This window comes from Balaenoptera acutorostrata, chromosome 1 (genome assembly GCF_949987535.1).
Source record: "Balaenoptera acutorostrata chromosome 1, mBalAcu1.1, whole genome shotgun sequence".
NCBI lineage: Eukaryota > Metazoa > Chordata > Mammalia > Artiodactyla > Balaenopteridae > Balaenoptera > Balaenoptera acutorostrata.
The window spans coordinates 43,587,815-43,606,845 of NC_080064.1; the positions used below are offsets into that span (position 1 = coordinate 43,587,815).

Below are 19,031 nucleotides of genomic sequence, written 5' to 3' on the forward strand. Positions count from 1 at the left end.
TCAGCATTGCCAAATTTACTCTCTCAAGTCATTTTAGGGTTTGGTAGATAATTTTAAAATAATAATGCTGATGATTTTGCAAGCTAAAACAGTTATAAAATTTTTGAAACGTATTTATAACCTACACAGTTTCTGAATACTTTTTACATAAAGTTTCTGAATTTAAGTAAATAGATACTTTTAAAAATCAGACATCATGAATGTATAAAGTAAAAATTAAGAGTTCCTGCCTTAAATGCCCCTCTTTCTCAATCGCACTCCCTAGGAATAACATCTGCATCTCATGTGTTTTGTTTCATGTGTTTTATTTCAGGTGTGTGTGTGTGTGAATAAAATAACTTTTCAAAATGTAACTTCTTTATTGTTCATGTCTCTGTTTATCTAGAATAAGGTAAGCACTCAACCAGTATTACTTGACTTGAATTCTGGTGTTTATTTTACTTTTGTAATTTGCTTTCTACATTCAGAGGCTGTAAACTCATATTTCATTTTAGATTTTTTTTTGAGTAATTTGCTGCATTCTGAAATCTCGAGGCAATCCTGTATGCCTTCCAGACTTTTATATCTCTGAAATGCTAGTTACAACCTTTATAGAGAGAGAGAACATATAACTTATTGTCCAAACTGGGGCACTTTGAGAGTGAAGGAGGCTGCTAATAATTTTGTTGATACAACAGACATAACTAGGGATATCCCAGACAAACTGGGGTAATGGTCACGCGGTTTACAAACTTCACGTTTTTGTTTGTTTTATTTACTTTTGGCAATAACTTTTCGTATGACTTTAATATTTTTTTCTTTTTATTTATTTATTTATTATGTATTTATTTTTGGCCACGTTGGGTCTTCGTTGCTGCACATGGGGCTTTCTCTAGTTGTGGTGAGTGGGGGCTACTTTGTTACAGTGCGTGGGCTTCTCATTGTGGTGGCTTCTCGTTGTGGAGCATGGGCTCTAGGCGCGCTGGCTTCAGTAGTTGTGGCACGTGGGCTCAGTAGTGTGGCTCACGGGCTCTAGAGCGCCGGCTTAGTAGTTGTGATGCACGGGCTTAGTTGCTCTGCGGCAGGTGGTATCCTCCCAGTCCAGGGCTCGAACCCCTGTCCCCTGCCTTGGCAGGTGGATTCTTAACCACTGCACCACCAGGGAAGCTCCATATGACTTTACTGAATAAATTGGGAGAGTCATTTGGAAAAACAAGCTGTCAGTGATTTAAATAGAGGAAAACGGTACAAATCCCAAACCTTTCTTGTGCAGTTGTTTGAGTAGCCAAATCACTTTATGGAATCAGTATTAGTGTTTTGTTCTGTAAGTCAAAAGGTTACCTAACACTGTCAGTATTAGATGAAGAGAGATCATGAAGAGTAAGCAGTTGTGCTAAGAGTTATAATAAAGCTAAGGAATTTTGGCACTGGTGTCTGTACCTGATTCCTGTTTGACAAAGCAGCTGTTTTCTGTCCCAAGTATATGAGCAATTCAGATTTGTTTTGTGTTGTTTTTTTTTTTTTAAGAGAAGCTATTTTTTTTGTAAATTTAAAGATAAAAACAATATTATTTTTCAAAGAACTAACGGATTTTCAAAAATCAGATTATTTTATGGAAAAAGGGGGCTTTCTTTATATTGTTTGACTCTTTGGTACCAAGGTAATAATTGAGTACAGTTTACCTTTTATGGTTCAGGCATAATACCTGATACTTTTCTGAACATCTTATAGGGAATTTTGTTTCTGATCTGTTTTGCAAGACTGTATTTTATCACTTGTTTGTCTGTGCCTCACACCTTTTTTATTACTATTTATTTTCTTGAGTTCATCAGCTTACTGTTTGTATTCCTTTTTTAAAGGAATGTTAAATACAGTCTAACTTACGCTTGTATCCTTTTCTTGATTATACTTCTCTATTAAAATTGCGTATGTTTTGTGTATTACCTAGTTGTTAATTCATTTTGTTTTTAATCCATCAATATTCATTGAGGACCTTTTCTGTATGTTAGGCACTAGTTTAGGGCCTTGGATACAGTGGTGAATCCTGGTTATTTTCAATTCCACATTGTGGAGAGGAAATAGAACACCCACTACTGTGTTACTTTATGCATATTCTTTCATCTATCCAACAACTTTGAGTGGTTTATTATTGTGTCCATCCCTGGATAAGGAAAAGGAGGTAGAGAAAGTAACTTGGCCAGATCATGTAAGTAATTGGTTAGGGACTTGCAGATTCAGGATTTAAACTTAGATCAGTCTGACCTTAAAGCTGGTGTTCATTTTTGGTATACCAGGCTCCTTCAGGCATTTTTTAGACTAAATTTTAGTCTCTTATGCCATTAATTCTTTTCAAATATCATTGTGACTTAATAGAGAAGTGTAATGGATTTGAAATCAAAGGGCTGGGTTGAAATCTCAATTTAAAAAAAACCCAGCTGGATGATTTGGGAAAGCACTTATGAAATAGGGTTAAAATCTATCTAACTTACTATGTATGTTATAATAATGAAATAAGAAATAATATAAAGTATCTAGCAGAGGACCTAATACTCTGGGAAAAAAATTACTATACTGTGCATCCGTGGTGAATCCATGGTGTTAGAACTGTTCATTTAAAACTGTGGAAAAAGGCCTTACCTTTTTTGGCATTCTTGGGGTACCTAAGCAGTTGTTGATAAGATAACTATAGCTACCATTTTGATAATAGAGACCCTATTTTGGAGCCTTAGATTATCAGGACATTGACTTAGATGGAAAATACCTTCCTGAAGTTACATCGGAGTAAAGAGTTTAATAATAGGCTCAATTTTATGGACGTTTTTGAATTGATAATCTTTACTCCAAATGAATTGGTAGTTGAGTGTTCTTTAGCATTAAAAATAGGGGAAATTCTTACTCTCAGAACTTCTCTATATCTCTAAATTCTGTTTTCCTTTAGCTGAAGTGAGTAAACCTCGGAGACAGCAGATTATATACGTTTCCAAATTTTCAGTAATCCAAGGAAATCACATGTTAGTATACCCCACATAAAATCATGGTCTTACTAATATTTTTGGTTTCTTTAATATACTTTTTTCATCATTAAAGCAACTTTTGAGTCATTTGATAAGGAGACAAAATGGTGTCATTTCTCAAAAAACTTAATTTGCTAAAAAATTTCTAAGGAACAGAAAAGCCATTGTTTGGCATAATGTTTATTTATCTGTTTATTTTTCAACTTGCCACTTGCTGCTCATGTACCTACTTTTCCTCTGTATAGCTACAGATGTTTCTCTTATAATTCCTTTAATTAATTATTGATGTCAGACGCACAGCATAGTAACTTTCTATTCTCTCTTTTCCTTACCTTTATGGAAGATCAGTACCACACTTGCTTTTTTCCAGTCTTCTGGTATCTCTCCAGTTCTTGAATTTTCAAAAATAATTGTAAGTGATTGAATTGTAAGTATGCCCTATACTTCTTTCATTGGATGAAAGCATATCTGTGATGCATGTCATCTCAAATTGCTAATTGTGAACATAAACTTTCCAAATACTCTTGTATTTAATCAAAACAACATTTCTGCAGAGTTTTTATTATTTTATTTATAGGGTGTGTATTTTGCTAATTTTAAAAAATCATCTACTTTTGTCTGGATTTATGCCATTTATTTTTCATTAGGAGTCTTGTTTTCTTTGGTGTTTTTCCTTTGTTAAATTTTTAAGCTGTTATTCCCTTTTACAGTTCTACTACTGATAACTTATTTTGTTTTCTTGTTCTGAACTTTTCTATGAGACTTACGTGGAATAATTTCTGTATTTCTCTCTTCACAATGTATTTTTATTATATACTATTTTGTCCTGTATAGGAGAAAGCACTGAGTGTAGGGTACTTAGTCCTTTAAGTTTTTGCTGTGAAATAAGATTTGATATGAAAATAATTACTCATTTGTGAATTTCTTTTTACAGTGTTATTCAGCCATAGCCCTTCCTGTTCTGCATTTTTCTTCTCAGTTCCTTAAATTACTCATAACTTTCTTATTTCCTGATTCTGACCTCAAGAAGACCTTAAACCACCTTTTCCCACCTTAACCTCCACTATTCATTACTCTTCCTCTGTCAGCAGGAATTACTTTGAAAGCTTTTACTCCTTGCCTCAAAAATTGCCTCTTGTACTGTTTTACTAAGAGTGTCTCTCCCAAGTAGCTACATATGAAGTATAATTCATATGTACTTCAGAAAGTATTAAAGACATCCCTTTTAATACTCTTCTTTTTAATGGCGGTAAAGTATTCAGTTATGTGTATGTATAAAGTATAAATAGCGTTTAATGTCCCGATTAAAGTATTGATAGAAATTCATTTAATTTTGCTGACATTTGTTAGCTTTGAAGTACCTTCTGAGAAAAGTGATGCTGTTCAATGTAAGTATTAGAAAGATAGTAGGAAGTACTTACATACAGTTTTGAGGCAGTTTAATATTCTTCTATCATTCTAGCTATTATTTTTGAAATTCCCCTTACATTGGGCCAGATGTCTGTCTCTATATATACGTATACATATATATATTTAATCTGGATACATAGGTCTTGATTGATACAGAATTATGTGTTACTCTTGACTTCATATACATACTTTAGCTTTCTTTAGCAAATTACTCTTGCAAACTGAGACTTTTGTTTTTTAGCATACTCACCACATAAGTGGGGTTTTTTTCTTTACATTTCTAATTTTATGGTTTAATTTCTATTGAGTTTCTTCTAGTTTAACTTTTTTTACATCACAGACTATTTTGTCTCTATTTCTCTATAATAGTGATGTTTAATTTAAACTTTAAATGAATTCATACAGAAATCATCAAGTTAGAACTATGGATCATCAATATAGTAAACAAGGGAGCAGCAATCTCTTTGGTCCCGATTGCCAAAAATGCAACATAACCACTTCAGTTGCTACTGCAGGACAAAAGAGAAGGAAAGAAAGGGAGTGAGGGAGTAGAAAAATAGAAGGAGAAAGAGAACAGAAAGGCAGGGGAAATATAGGGAGACGTGGTCATGGAGAAGAGTGGTATCATGGCATAAGCAGTTGCCAGAAGCTACAATCAGTGCAACACACGTTCACTCAACAATGAGCTAGCCTGGAGTCGAGGTGCGGGGGTATAGTGCTGAATGAATGGCAGTTCCTGCCCTCGTGGAATTTATAATCCTTCAGAGAAGTCAATCAATTAAATATTTAATTATGATAAAATGTGATAAGTGTTAGATAAAAAGGCAAGTACAGAGTAGTAGAATGTACATCTGCTTGACTCCCAACCAGCTTATTCTCAAGAGCTAAGTGTCACCCTAAGAAGTATGAAGTCACACTGTTTTAAAGGGTCTGCCTGTTCTGAGTTCTTTTCAAAGGAAGACAAACCACTCAACATGGTAGAGGACTATATTCTATTTTTATGACCTGGTTTGAAACAAAATTCCATTAAAAAGGATATGAATAAGTATAGTGCCTTATATCTTAAATGTTTAATGGAAAGAGGAATAGTTATGACTTTAAAGGGATTTTGTGAAATAGTTTATGTTAGGAGGTACTGAGTTCCTTTTCTCTTGAGATACTCAGGCAAAGGCTAGATGACTTTCAAGGACATTATAAAAGTAACTTACATGAGTGGGAGGCTGGACTAGGTGGCCTTGATTCTGTGTACTGAGTCACAATATGTAGTGAAAACTTATATTTTCTTCTAGTGTATTATTCTTATAAGACTTGAGAAAACAGTTTAATTACTGTCAGTTGCTTGTCCACGGTAATAATAAATGCGCACATGTTATTTTATTGATTTAAGATGGGGAAACTATATATGTAGATTTTATTTTAAAGTATACCAAAGATTTATGGATTACTGTGCAAGGGAGTTTTAGGCCAGTTCTGGGACTTTAAGCTAATAACTGTTGTTACAAACCTCCCATTATACATTACATAAAGAAAAATGGATTGTTGAGTAGTAGATCTTTGACTTGGATGTTACAATGTGTGGTGTTTTAAGGGTAAAGTACCATTGTAGAAGATGATATCTAGGGGGAGGCAGGTCTGACAAAAGAGCCAAGGATGAGGTTCACATGATTATAGCAACATCAAAGAGTTGTTTTTTAAGACTTAATTTAGACTTAATTTCAGATCTCAGTAATATAAATCTAATTTTTTCCATTTATTTATTGGGGGATTTTTAATCAGATATAGTGACTTGTTCAGAAGGATATATTAATTAGATTTCTATAGTGGTAGTTCTAAATGGATTCAGAAGAGGGAAAATTCTTGAAGATCACTTTTTCTCATTTAGATCCCTCACCTTTATACTCATTTATGAATATGCCATTGACCTTTTTAGTATTTAGCAAGAACAATGTATTTAGCTGATTTTAACTGGGTTTTATAGTTAAATTATTGATAGTTATGTTATATTGCCCTGTGAAACAAAACAAAACGAAAATCCAAGCAGTCCTTCCAATTTTCCTGTGGTACAGTAACATTGAAAAGAAATCACTCCCTACTTTCTTAGTACAGTACTGTGGTATCTCTGGAATGTGATGGATTTATCCTTTCTTTTCCATGTCTTTTATTATCATACTCTACATAGTAAATGTTTCTAAAAGGATGTCTTTGGGGTTATCTTTCAGAATGAAGATGTTTAACTACAATTTTATAAATATATCTGGAGTTTACATATATTGCTTATTATGATTTTTCTTTCTTAAACTTTGTTTTTACATGACGTCTCTCATTGGAAAGGGGATTTTCAATACTCATTTCAAGCAGTTTCTCAACATGTATGTAAAAAAAAAAAAGGCAGTTTTTTGCCTTTGAATTTGAAAAAGAAAATTCATTACAAGATTAATTGTGGACTTAGGTTTTTAATGCTTTGATTAAGAATTTGAATTTTAGTTTGGGAAGAACAGCAATAGTATTAGTAGTAATTGACAGTGTTAGTAATTATAGTCTTTAGTAGAGGTCGTAGCTGCCACACTAATAATAGTAGGAGGAGGATGCCTGTATTTGGCAGGTAAGAAAATAGTTTAGAGAGAGGCAATATCTTGTTAGTGGCTGAGCTGCAATTAGAAACCAGGTTGGCCAACCCATTGTTTTTTCCATAATGCTATACTGTCTCAATCTGATGTTTGAGATCATGGCTGTGAAAGTGCTTTAATAGTGATAAAGTGTTAGGCAAAGATGAGGTGTTGGTTTAATATAAAATGAACTCTGGCCTCAGTTGACTAAAATGGGGAATGTGAAATGATCAGCATGTTTTGGCAAAAGGCAGGAGAGATAAAACAATTGAAAGTCAAGTATGGTATGTTGAAGCACTATATTTCACCCATTTAGTACAGAGTTTTGTGGTTGGGTTGTGATTGTGACATTAGTGGTTCCCGACCCTTATTTCCCTGTTTAACTCCATGACTTCTGGGCATGCAGATATGGCAAGATGGTAGCCTTGTTCAATCTCAGACTATTTTGTCTTTTATACTCAAGATTGATATATTTTTCAGATAAAGATGATTAAGAACTCAAAGCTTTCTTTGGAATAAAGTTAAAACATAGGAATCCCGTGCTCTTGGAACTTAAAATTTTTAGCGTACAAAAAGTAGGACATGCAAATGCTGGACTGTTAAACTGAGAAATAAGTGGGCCCTCTAAATAAATAAACATTTACGAGGTGTCCAGAGTGTAGTGTTCATGCCAAGGGTGAAAATGAGTAGGGAACTTAAGACAGAAGTGTTGTCACTTTCACTTAGGGAGGACGCTCTTAGATGAGGTGAGAATTTTGAGTTTTCTTCTTTTTTTTTTTAAATAAGGGAAGAGGAGGAAAACATCAGAGCTAATGGGGTAGTTTAGGGAATAGGAGAACTAAATAGTGGGAATATGAATTTGAGATTAAGGGACTGGAGGATTGAACTGAACAAAAAGTAGGGGGGAAATAGGAGGTAATCTAGGTTGTTTTGTATATGTTCCTTTAGCTAAATTACTGTTGCTTTGGAGCCCATTATGGGGCTTTTGGGAGAGAAGAAAATGATTCTGAAAAAGCAGGGTAAATTCTAATTTGAACAGCAGCACATGTAATTGATGAACAGGGAACAGTGCTAGAAGTTCTTGAAGGAGATTGATGTACCACTATTCTTAGAGAATTTAGATAATTTAAATAGACCTATTATTTATGTAAAAGTTCTATTTTTAATTTAGAAAAATGAGATGTCATGTATGAAGGGTGAAGTATCTTTTGTACTATTAGACATTGCTGGGATTTATTGCAATTTTTTTCCCTCTAGGGTTTGGATTCAGGATTTGTTCCTAGTGTCCAAGACTTTGATAAGAAACTTACAGAGGCTGATGCTTACCTACAAATCTTGATAGAACAGTTAAAGGTATGGCATTCGATTATATATTGACTTTATATAAAGTAGTAAATGTTACTGAGCTGGATTTTGAGTAAAAATAGTTACTTGATGTTACTTTACAACCCTTACTGGTTTTTCAGTAGTTTTTAAAGCTAACCTAAACATAATCAGAAGAAAATAAGACAAGATTAGATTCATATTTTGTTTAAAAGTTGTGTGAAACTGGTAAATTTTAAGTGGCTCGATTTCTAAGGCCATTTTTCATTTTGGGGGAGTTGGGGGATTGGGAGAGTTTACTTCTCTACTTCCTTTATCATTATTAAAATTGTCTCCTTCAACTCCCACTTTAAAATTAATTACAAGCAAAGCTCCTGGAAAGAACAAGGAATGTTGATAAACTTGGATGACAAGGCAGAAAAAACTTAGGTTTGAACTGATATTTTAAGTTCTTAAAGTCATATGTTTTCTTTTGCGTGTAATTCTACCAGAGTAATTGATCTTGACTGTTTAAAATAGTTCAATAGAATCTGACTTGATAACAATGCCTTGAAAAAATGTGTGTTATCTTGTATTTTAGTAAACATTAATTATACATTTAATGCATGTATAAACCATCCCTGGCAGAAATATGTTTGCTTTTCTTTGCTTAGTAAATGTGTACTATGTAGTACAGGCTTGACGCTATAATCATTTTTTTCTTAATCCTGTAGCTTTTTGATGACAAACTTCAAAACTGCAAAGATGATGAACAGAGAAAGGTAACTTCTATAATCATGATTTTGACTTTAAAATTTTTGAAACCAAGAGCCTTTTGGAGAAGTAATAGAAGGACCTCGGTGTTTTGACTACTATAATAGTACTGTTGACCTATTATGATAGTATGTCATATAGATTTCAAGTGGAGTTTTCTGGTGAATTTCTGGTATGGTTTCATAATTGAACAAAAGAGTAACACAGAAAATTTTATTATGATACCCTTTTTGTAAGTACCACCTTTAGGAATAAGTTCTTTCTCTTCAAGTATCATATGTTGAAGATTGAAAGTTATTAAATTTACATGTGGTCACTTCAGATATTAATAAAGCAACCAGCAAAATTTTCAAAATAAACCAGAAGCCACACATGAGGGAACAAAATGAATGTTGCTTTAATTATAGTTCCTCCCTTTGGGTTTCTGACAACTACTTTGTAGTTTGAATATTGTTTTCTTTTTTTCAATTAACATTTTTCTTCTCCTTGACTAGATTTCCTGATGCAGCATCATTTTATTTTTTTGCATTTCTGTTAACCATAGCCTTGCATTTGTCTTTTACACTTGGTAATAGTAGTAACTCATGTTTAGCTCACCTTCTTAGTTTTGGAATTTAGTCTCATGTCATTTTTTAAACAACTTTGCAAAATTTAAGGTGATTCTAAAATAAGCATTTTAAAATCACATAGTGAATCCTATAGAAAAAACAAAAATTGTTTTCAGGTAAGGGATAAGAATGTTTTATATTAGTCTTACAAATCTTGAATTGAATCACATGAATTTTATTTGAGGATATAATCCATAAAATGTCTGAATTTTTTATTTAAATGTTTGATTTAAATTAAAAAGTTTAACCAAAAGCACTCCCCAACCTGCCTGAACTGATTTAGAGTAATGAGTACATTTTGGTAAAATTCTTTAAATGACCAACCAGTAAAAAACAACGATACCTCTTTGTGTTTCTGATAATTTCTGTTTAAATTTATTATTTTTCACAGAAAATTGAAACTCTCAAAGAGACAACAAATGTAAGTTATATGTTTGATAAACTCTGGCTTTGCATTAGAAAGTGCCTTAAAATGTTTCTATTTTAAGTTGCTACTATTAATAAGAGCAATTGAGTTTTTAATTTTTATGAATTTTTACAAAGGTGTTTAAGAATTGTATTATCTCCTATCTTAAAGGACTTTAAGTGAATAGAATAATCCCTTTAATTGAATTGACTTCGTGTGCCATTTTATCTGTTTCTGGTCTTGTCTGTTTGAGACCCTTGGATAAAAGGTTTCATCCATGCACAATGTATATTCTCTTTTTTATAATTAAATATATAGTGATTTGAGTTTTCTGATGTACTGGCCTTCTGACATTATATAATGGGTTTCTAATAAGATTTGTATTTTGATAAAAGCATTTTAAAAACAGACATGGTAGTATTCCAGGTTCACCAATATTTTGATAGGATCCTTTACTCTCCATAATTCCATGAAAGTCTTGAATAGACGTTTTAGGAATTTACATTGGGATTGCCTGCTGATGACCTAAGAATTTGGAAGTTAATCAAATTCGCATCACTTTATGTTTGAACTGTTGAAAGACCCTTTAGATGTTATTCAGTATAAATTAACAATTTTTTGGTATTTCCAAACAATTCATAGAATTGCTAATGATAATTTCATTTGACACTATCAGCATGTTAGAACCCACTGGAAATCCAGAGAGGGTATTTTTTATGTAGAATAGACTTAAACCCTGTATATTTGAACTGACTTTTATATTTTAAGTTTTAGCATTGTATGGCCATTTGGGGGAAGATCCTAAAATCAGTGTTTTGTTTTTATAGAGCATGGTAGAATCAATTAAACACTGCATTGTGTTGCTGCAGATCGCTAAAGTAAGTAAATTTTATTTTTGATTACTTTCATTTAATGGGATTTTAATATATGGCATTTTTCTCTAATAGCCAGAATACTCAGTTCTGAAATATATTACCTTTCTACAGTAAATTTAAGTTATAGTTTGGCGTTACTGGTACTATTGAAAAACCATTGTGTTTGGATGTTACCTTGCCAGCCTGTGCTTGTTTTTGATAAGGTCATTTGTGATGGTGGCTGGGAAGGAGGGGAGCACATTTGAATGACTCACCCTTTCCATTGTCACTGCTTGAAATAGGGACATATTTTGCAAAACCTTTCACAAAAAAGTTTTTCTTAGGAAAAAAGGAATTTAAACTTTAGCAGAGTTGTTTTTTTCATCCATAATGAAGAGTACAATAGAGGTGTGGTTTTTTAAATTGTTTTTTACATATTTTTTCTAGTACTGAACTGTTGGGTTGGCCAAAAGTTTCGTTCATTTTTTTCCGTAAGATGGCTCTAGTAGCACTTAATTGTCTTTAACTTCATTCAAAACAATTTTGTTAGATTGATGAAACAGCTGTCATATTAGCGTGCATTTAAAAAAAGACTCATCAAAATTGGTGCATTTTTTGTAGCCATTTTAATATTAAAGATGGAAGAAATAAAGCAACATTTTCACCATACTGTGCTTTATTATTTCAAGAAAGGTAAAAACACTGCCAAAATGCAAAAAAAGATCTGTGCAGTGTATGGAGAAGGTGCTGTGACTGATCAAACGTGTGTGTCAAAAGTGGTTTGCAAAGTTTCGTGCTAGAGGTTTCTTGCTGGATGATGCTCCACAGTCGGGTAGACCAGTTGAAGTTGATAGCGATCAAATTGAGACATTAATTGAGAACACTCAATGTTATACCACGTGGGAGAAAGCCGACATACTCAAAGTGTCCAAATCAAGCAGTGAAAATCACTTGCACCAGCTTGGTTATGTTAATCGCGTTGACATTTGGGTTCCACATAAGTTAAGCGAAGAAAACCTTCTTGACCATATTTCCGCATGCGATTCTCTACTTAAACGTAATGAAAACGTTCTGTTTTTAAAACAAATTGTGACCGGCGATGAAAAGTGGATACTGTACAATAATGTACAGAGATCATGGGGCAAGCGAAATGAACTACCACCAACCACACCAAAGGCCAGTCTTCATCCAGAGAAGGTGATATTGTGTATATGGTGGGATTGGAAGGGAGTCCTCTATTATGAGCTCCTTCCGGAAAACCAAACGATTCATTCCAACAAGTACTGCTCCCAGTTAGACCAACTGAAAGCAGCACTTGATGAAAAGTGTCCAGAATTAGTCAACAGAAAACACATAATCTTCCATCAGGATAACGCCAGACTGCATGTTGTTTCTTTGATGACCAGGCAAAAACTGTTACAGCTTGGCTGGGAAGTTCTGATTGATCCGCCATATTCACCAGACATTGCACCTGCGGATTTCCATTTATTTCGGTCCTTCCAAAATTCTCTTAATGGAAAAAATTTCAATTCCCTGGAAGACTGTAAAAGGCACCTGGAACAGTTCTTTGCTCAAAAAGATAAAAAGTTTTGGGAAGATGGAATTACGCAGTTGCCTGAAAAATGGCAGAAGGTAGTGGAAAAAAACGGTGAATATGTTGTTCAATAAAGTTCTTGGTGAAAATGAAAAATGTCTTTGATATTTACTTAAAAACCAAAGGCACTTTTTGACCAACCCAATACATTAATAAACCACTGCTTTAATTACTGTTCCTTATTCATGGAATAAAAACATATTTTGGATTATTGTGGTTGGTTAACAATTTCATGGATATTGCCTGCTTTTCTGAAAAATTTTGGTGTGTTCAACCTAAATATGTACTTGATTGCATGACATTTTGAGAAACAAGAATTTAGTGTTTGAAAATAAGTATTAAAAAATTTTTTTTTCCATTGACTGTACCTCTGTATTTCTAGCCAGTGGCTAGAAGCAGGTGGGCAGCCAATTCAGCAACCAGTTTTGGAAATGATGTTTGAGTTTTTAATTATTTGGCCTATTTTACTTATTCAGTTGCATATATTTGTTTGCCTAATAATGGACACTATTTTCCTAGCATTGTTAATGATACAATAGTATAGAAAAATGCATTTGTGCTTAGATAGTATGGATATTCAGCTTGTAAGTTTAGGGGTGAGGGGAAGTATCATTTTCTTTTGAGGCCAGATTCAGTATTAAAGTGTCAGAACTTAGGGCTTGTGTTCATTTTCTAGGTATTTTTGACGACTCTGCCTGATTTCCTATGTATGTGTCTAAATTCTTCCATCTATTTTTGTGAATCAGAATACATTCTAGAGCTTAAGAAGGGAGTATAGGGTTGGAGGCACAAAAGGGGTAAGGTTTTCTTTATTGTGAAATTACATGGGTGGGTTGGGGCCACCTACAGTTACCCAGAAGCTTATATACAGATAACCAGTCAACTACATTAAGCCCAGTGTGAGTAGATAGGTATTTTAGGGATTCAACAGTGCCTTCTCTAGAAGACTGAGGAAGTAGAAGAGCTGATAGTGTTTAGGCCAATTTGGATCATCTCTACAAATCAATCAGGTCTTTAGATAGTTGTAAAACAGGGCAGCCTAGCCTCTTTCAGTAGCTCACCATTTAGCCACCCAACAAGAACATTTTTGATGTTCTGTCTTTGGAATGAGTTACAATTCAAGTTACTAAAACTTCTTTCTAGAAATTTCTACAGTTAAGTCAGTACCTGCTACCTGTCTGTTTTAGCCCAGCTTAATAGACCTGCATTTCAAGGTCCTTCAGAATGGATAACATGGATCAAGTAAATGGAGTTTGGCTTTTTAATTTTTTCCAGAAGGAATTTCATCGTTAAGGCTTTTTATGTACAGATACATCCCTCAAATTATATATATGTACCCTGTATGAACTCTTTGTGTATTTTTAAACAATTTAAGTGTAAATAGACCATGTCACTTGCCTGCTCAAATCCCCTTATTGGTTTCCCACCTCCCTTGGAATGGAATCTAAGTTACTTAACCATAACTTCATGTCATTTGAGCCGTCACTACTCCCTCACCTCACCTTGCTTGATCACACCATTCTAACAACATCGGCCTGTTTTCTTTTTCTCAGGCCAAGTTTTTTCTGCTTCAGGGATTTGCATTTGCTTTCCCCTCTGCCTAGAAGGCATTTCTTCCAGACTTCCAGGGTTCACACCCTCACTTTATTCAAATTTCTGCCCACGTGAAATCTCTTTGGAGAGACCTTGCTGACCACTCTATCTAAAATAATCTCTACCCTCCCAGTAGTTTCTTTTTCTTCATGGTCTTGCATCATTAGCCAGATTTACATGGTATCCTGTTTATTGTCTGTCTATACCTGACTATAATCTCCATGAGGACTTTGTCTTAGAATGCTTGCACTGCTATAACAAAACACCACAGACTGAGTGGCTTTAACAACAGAAATTTATTTTCTCACAGTTTTGGAGGCTAGAAGTCCAAGATCAAGGTTCCTGTTGATTTGGTTTCTGGTGAGGACTTTCTTCCTGGCTTGTAGACAGCCACCTTCTCACTATGTCCTTACGGGACCTTTCCTTGGTGGTACACACTGAGAGTGAGCATGAATGAGAGCTCTCTTGTGTCTCTTCTTAGAAGGACACTTACTGGATTGGGGCCCCACCCTTAGGACCTTATTTAATCTTAACTTACTTCCTTTACTCCAAATACAGTCACACTGGGGTTAGGGCTTCATTGTCTGAATTGGGGTGGGGGGCCCACAAACATTCACTCCATAACACCACTGTATCCTCAGTGCCTAGAACAGTTACCTGCCACAAAGTAGGGGCCTGATAAATAATTGTGAATTTTGAATGATTTTTTAACACATAATTTTTAATAGTTGTGTGATTTAGTATTTCCACTATATGTATGATTTTTTTTATTTATCATCCTTATGAATTAATCTTTGCATAATCAGTCAATCTGTGATTAAGATATACAGTTTTTAAATAATAGTGAGAGGCAGCATTACATTTTTAAGAGCATGGACTCTGGAGCCAGATGGTCTGGGTTTGAATCCTTGTACCACCACTTGAGCAAGTTTATTTATCCTCCCTGTGCTTTGGTTTTCTCCTATATAATAGGAATAATAATATTATCTGTACTCTTGCTGATAGTGTGAAACTTAAATGAATTAGTGTTTGTAATGCTCTTAGTACCAAGCATATAATTAGTCCTAAATAATTGTTAACTTAAAAAAACTTTTTATTAGGACATAAATTTTAAAGCCACAGAATGGCATGTTGGTAAAATTTTGAGAACTTCCATCTAACACTGATGGGAATATAAATTGTTTTAGTTACTTTGGAAGATTATTCTGCCCTGGTAGGTTAATAAGACTTTGGAATCAGCTACTTTTAGAAGATGTATTGTCATCTGAGACCCCAAAGGGATGTGGCCCCAAAAAAAAGAAAAAGAAAATGTAGCTAATTTGATACCTTTCTTGTTTTGGGTTGATTTAGTTTTAGGTTCTTAGAGGCAGCATGCTATAGGTAGGATTTTAAGCTCCTTCCAGTTTTTTGAGTCTTTGATTTTAATTCTCATTCCCCAAAGCTTCCCACCTGCCTAAATGATTAGTGCATTGGTTCCCAAAGTTTGCTGCACATTAGAATCACCTGGGAATCTTTTAACAATTCTGACACATGGCTCCCATTCCCAGACATTCTTGTTGTAGTTGCTGTGGTGTGTCACCTGGGCATTGGGGTTTTTCAACTCCCAGCTTGATTCTGATGTGTAGCAAAGTTTGGGCACCACTTGGTTATTGGGATTTTCAGGTAAGCTGTGTTAGCTCAGATGACTTCATTCTTCCTTTGTACCATAGATAGAGACAGCAGTGTTCCACTCATGGGGAATTGCAGAGGAAGTGAGGAGGGGAGGGAGCAGAGTGAAGATAATCTGGGAGACCCCTGCAGCTGGGGAATTGACCAGTTTTCTTCATTAAGATTAGGTGATATGACCAGATGTCACAACTTGCATAAGCAAAGGAAATTAATTTTAATAATGTATTTTATTTAACTCATCGTATCCAAAATAATACCATTTCAACATGTAATCAATATAAAAATTCATTCATTAATGAGATACTTCATTTTCTCTCCCTCCCTCCCTCTCTCCCTCCACCGCCCCCCCCCACCCCCCCGCACTAAGTCGTCACTCTCCTGGGTGTATTTTGCACTTTGAATTAGCCACATTCAGGTGCTCAATAGCCACATGTGACTAGTGGCTTCTAAACTGGACTTCCCAAGTCTAGATTATCGGTTTAGAACTGAGTTGTCTGACCATAGATACTTTTAAACTAGAATATATGTTTAAGTTATCCTTGGATCCCAGGTTCTCTCCCTAGAATGTTTTTCTGCATAGACTTTTTGTTTATATCAGTATTCATTAATTTCTCATGAGAATTTTTTTAAACCAGGTTTATTGATATATAATTTACACACCATAAAGTTCACTCATTTAAACTTTATACTTTAGTGGGTTTTAGTATATTTACGAAGTTGTGCAGCCATCACCATAATATAATTTTAGCACATTTTTATCACCCCAAAAAGAAACACCATACATATGAAGAAGTCATTCCCTATACCTCTTACCCTCACTTACCCTTGCCCCTGCCTTTCCTCCAATCCCTGGCAACTACTAATCTATTTTCTGTCTCTAGACTTGCCTATTCTGGACATTTCATATATTTAGGATCATACAGTATGTGGTATTTTGTGACTGGCTTCTTTCACTTAGCATAATGTTTTCAAGGTTAATCCATGTTGTAGCATGTATCAGGACTTAATTCTTTTTTATTGCTGAATAATATTCCTTTGAATGATATACCACATTTTGTTTATCCATTCATCAGTTGATGAACATTTGGGTTGTTTTCATTTTTTGACCATTATGAATAATGCTGCTGTGAACACTTGCATATGATGTTTTTGTGTGGGGACGCATGTTTTCATTTCTCTTAAGTGTATACCTAGGAGTGGAGTTACTGGGTAACATGGTAACTCTATGTTTAACTTTTTGAAAAACTGCTAAACTACTTTTCAAAGCAGCTGCACATAATATTTCTACTCATAATGTGTAAGGGTTCTTTTTTTTTTTTAACATCTCTATTGGAGTATAATTGCTTTACAGTGTTGTGTTAGTTTCTGCTGTATAACGAAGTGAATCAGCTATACATATACATATATCCCCACATCCCCTCCCTCTTGCATCTCCCTCCCTCCCACCCTCCCTATCCCACCCCTCTAGGTGGTCACAAAGCACCGAGCTGATCTCCCTGTGCTATGTGGCTGCTTCCCACTAGCTACCTGTTTTACGTCTGGTAGTGTATATAGGTCCATGCCACTCTCTCCCTTCGTCCCAGCTTCCCCTTCCCCCTGCCCACGCCCTCAGGTCCACCCTCTACGTCTTGTGTAAGGGTTCTGTTTCCCCACATCCTCACCAGCATTTGTGATTGTCTTTTTGTTTATAGCCATTCTAGTGGTTTTCATTTACATTTCTTCTGGAGAAATGTCTATTCACATTCTTTGCCCTTATTTTATTTTATTTATTTATTTATTTATTTTTAAGTCTTCATTGAATTTGTCACAACATTGCCTCTGCTTCATGCCTTGGCCTCCTAGCCTCAGGGCACGTGGGATCTCAACTCCCCGACCAGGGATCACACCCCCACACTGGAAGGCAAAGTCCCAGCCACTGGACCGCCAGGGAAGTGCCATGCCCATTTTTCTAGTTGGGGTTTTTTTTGTTTGTTTGTTTGTTTTTTTAAATTTTATTTATTTATTTATTTATGGCTGTGTTGGGTCTTCGTTTCTGTGCGAGGGCTTTCTCTAGTTGTGGCAAGCGGGGGCCACTCTTCATCACGGTGCGCGGGCCTCTCACTGTCGCGGCCTCTCTTGTTGCGGAGCACAGGCTTCAGACGCGCAGACTCAGTAGCTGTGGCTCACGGGCCCAGCTGCTCCGTGGCATGTGGGATCTTCCCAGACCAGGGCTCGAACCCATGTCCCCTGCATTGGCAGGCAGACTCTCAACCACTGCGCCACCAGGGAAGCCCTCTAGTTGGGGTTTTTAATCTTATTATTGAGTTGTAGGAGTGATTTTATATATTCTGGATACAAGCCATATCAGATATATGACTTGCAGATTTTTCTTCAAGTCTGTGGGTTGTCTTTTTACTTTCTTGATAGTGTCCTGAGAAGCATGCATATTTTAAATTTTGATGAAATCCAGTTTATCAGTCTTCTGTTGCTTTTGCCTTTGGTGGCTTTTCTGAGAAATCGTTGCCTAATCCTAAACAACAAAGATTTATTCCTGTATTTTCTTTCAAGAGTTTTGTAGTTTTTGCTCTTACATTTAATTTAATGTATGGTCCACTTTGAGTTAATCTTTGTGGTGTGAGGTATGGATCCAGGTTCATTTTTTGGATTGTGGTTATCCAGTTGTCCCAGTCCCGTTTGTTGAATCTCATCAAACTTGAATTAGAAATTTTCTTTCATCACCATAGCATATTTATTTTTTATTTCATGTAATAAGTACATGTATAGGTCCATAATTAAGAGAGCTTTCATTAGACTACATTGCCTTATTAGAAAGATAGGAATATATTTCATGTATCTTATTGGTAGGCATGGTTTTAAAATACCGAAGTCTATAATTCTGGTCAAAAGTCTTGTCAAATTATGTTGTACTGATGTTTTTGTTACTATCATATTTCCAGATCTCAGTCATGCTTGTTTGTTCAAAGAAGAGAGAATAGCCATTGTGTTAAGGAATGAGGGACTTATAACCAGATAAACATATGTTATAATCTAAGTGGGAAGTAGCATTAGACCCTTTCTTTGTTTAATTAACATAATTCAAATTGAAATCAGTTGGATCTCTGGTTTAGTAGTACTTGAGATTTAGCTTTGGCTGACCCTGATAAAAGGCAACTTGCGGTTTACTTACAAAACAAAAACAATAAAAAGTTTTAAAAAGAAAGATGGGGGAGGGGGGATGAGTGTA

The 19,031-nt window shown here is 35.0% G+C and overlaps 1 protein-coding gene across 6 annotated transcripts in view; it reads left to right on the forward strand.

Annotated features, from left to right (window-relative positions):
* Positions 1-19,031, forward strand: part of OSBPL9 (oxysterol binding protein like 9) — a 164,779-nt gene that overhangs the window by 107,695 nt on the left and 38,053 nt on the right. For 4 of the 6 annotated variants that reach the window (XM_007164473.2, XM_007164472.3, XM_007164475.2 and 1 more), the window contains 4 exons: positions 8,267-8,362; positions 9,046-9,093; positions 10,085-10,114; positions 10,927-10,977. In XM_007164473.2, the coding sequence (XP_007164535.2) occupies positions 8,267-8,362; positions 9,046-9,093; positions 10,085-10,114; positions 10,927-10,977 (225 nt within the window). Of the gene's footprint in view, positions 1-3,336; positions 3,406-8,266; positions 8,363-9,045; positions 9,094-10,084; positions 10,115-10,926; positions 10,978-19,031 lie in introns of all 6 variants that reach the window. The other 2 variants (XM_007164470.2, XM_007164471.2) reach the window with 1 other exon arrangement.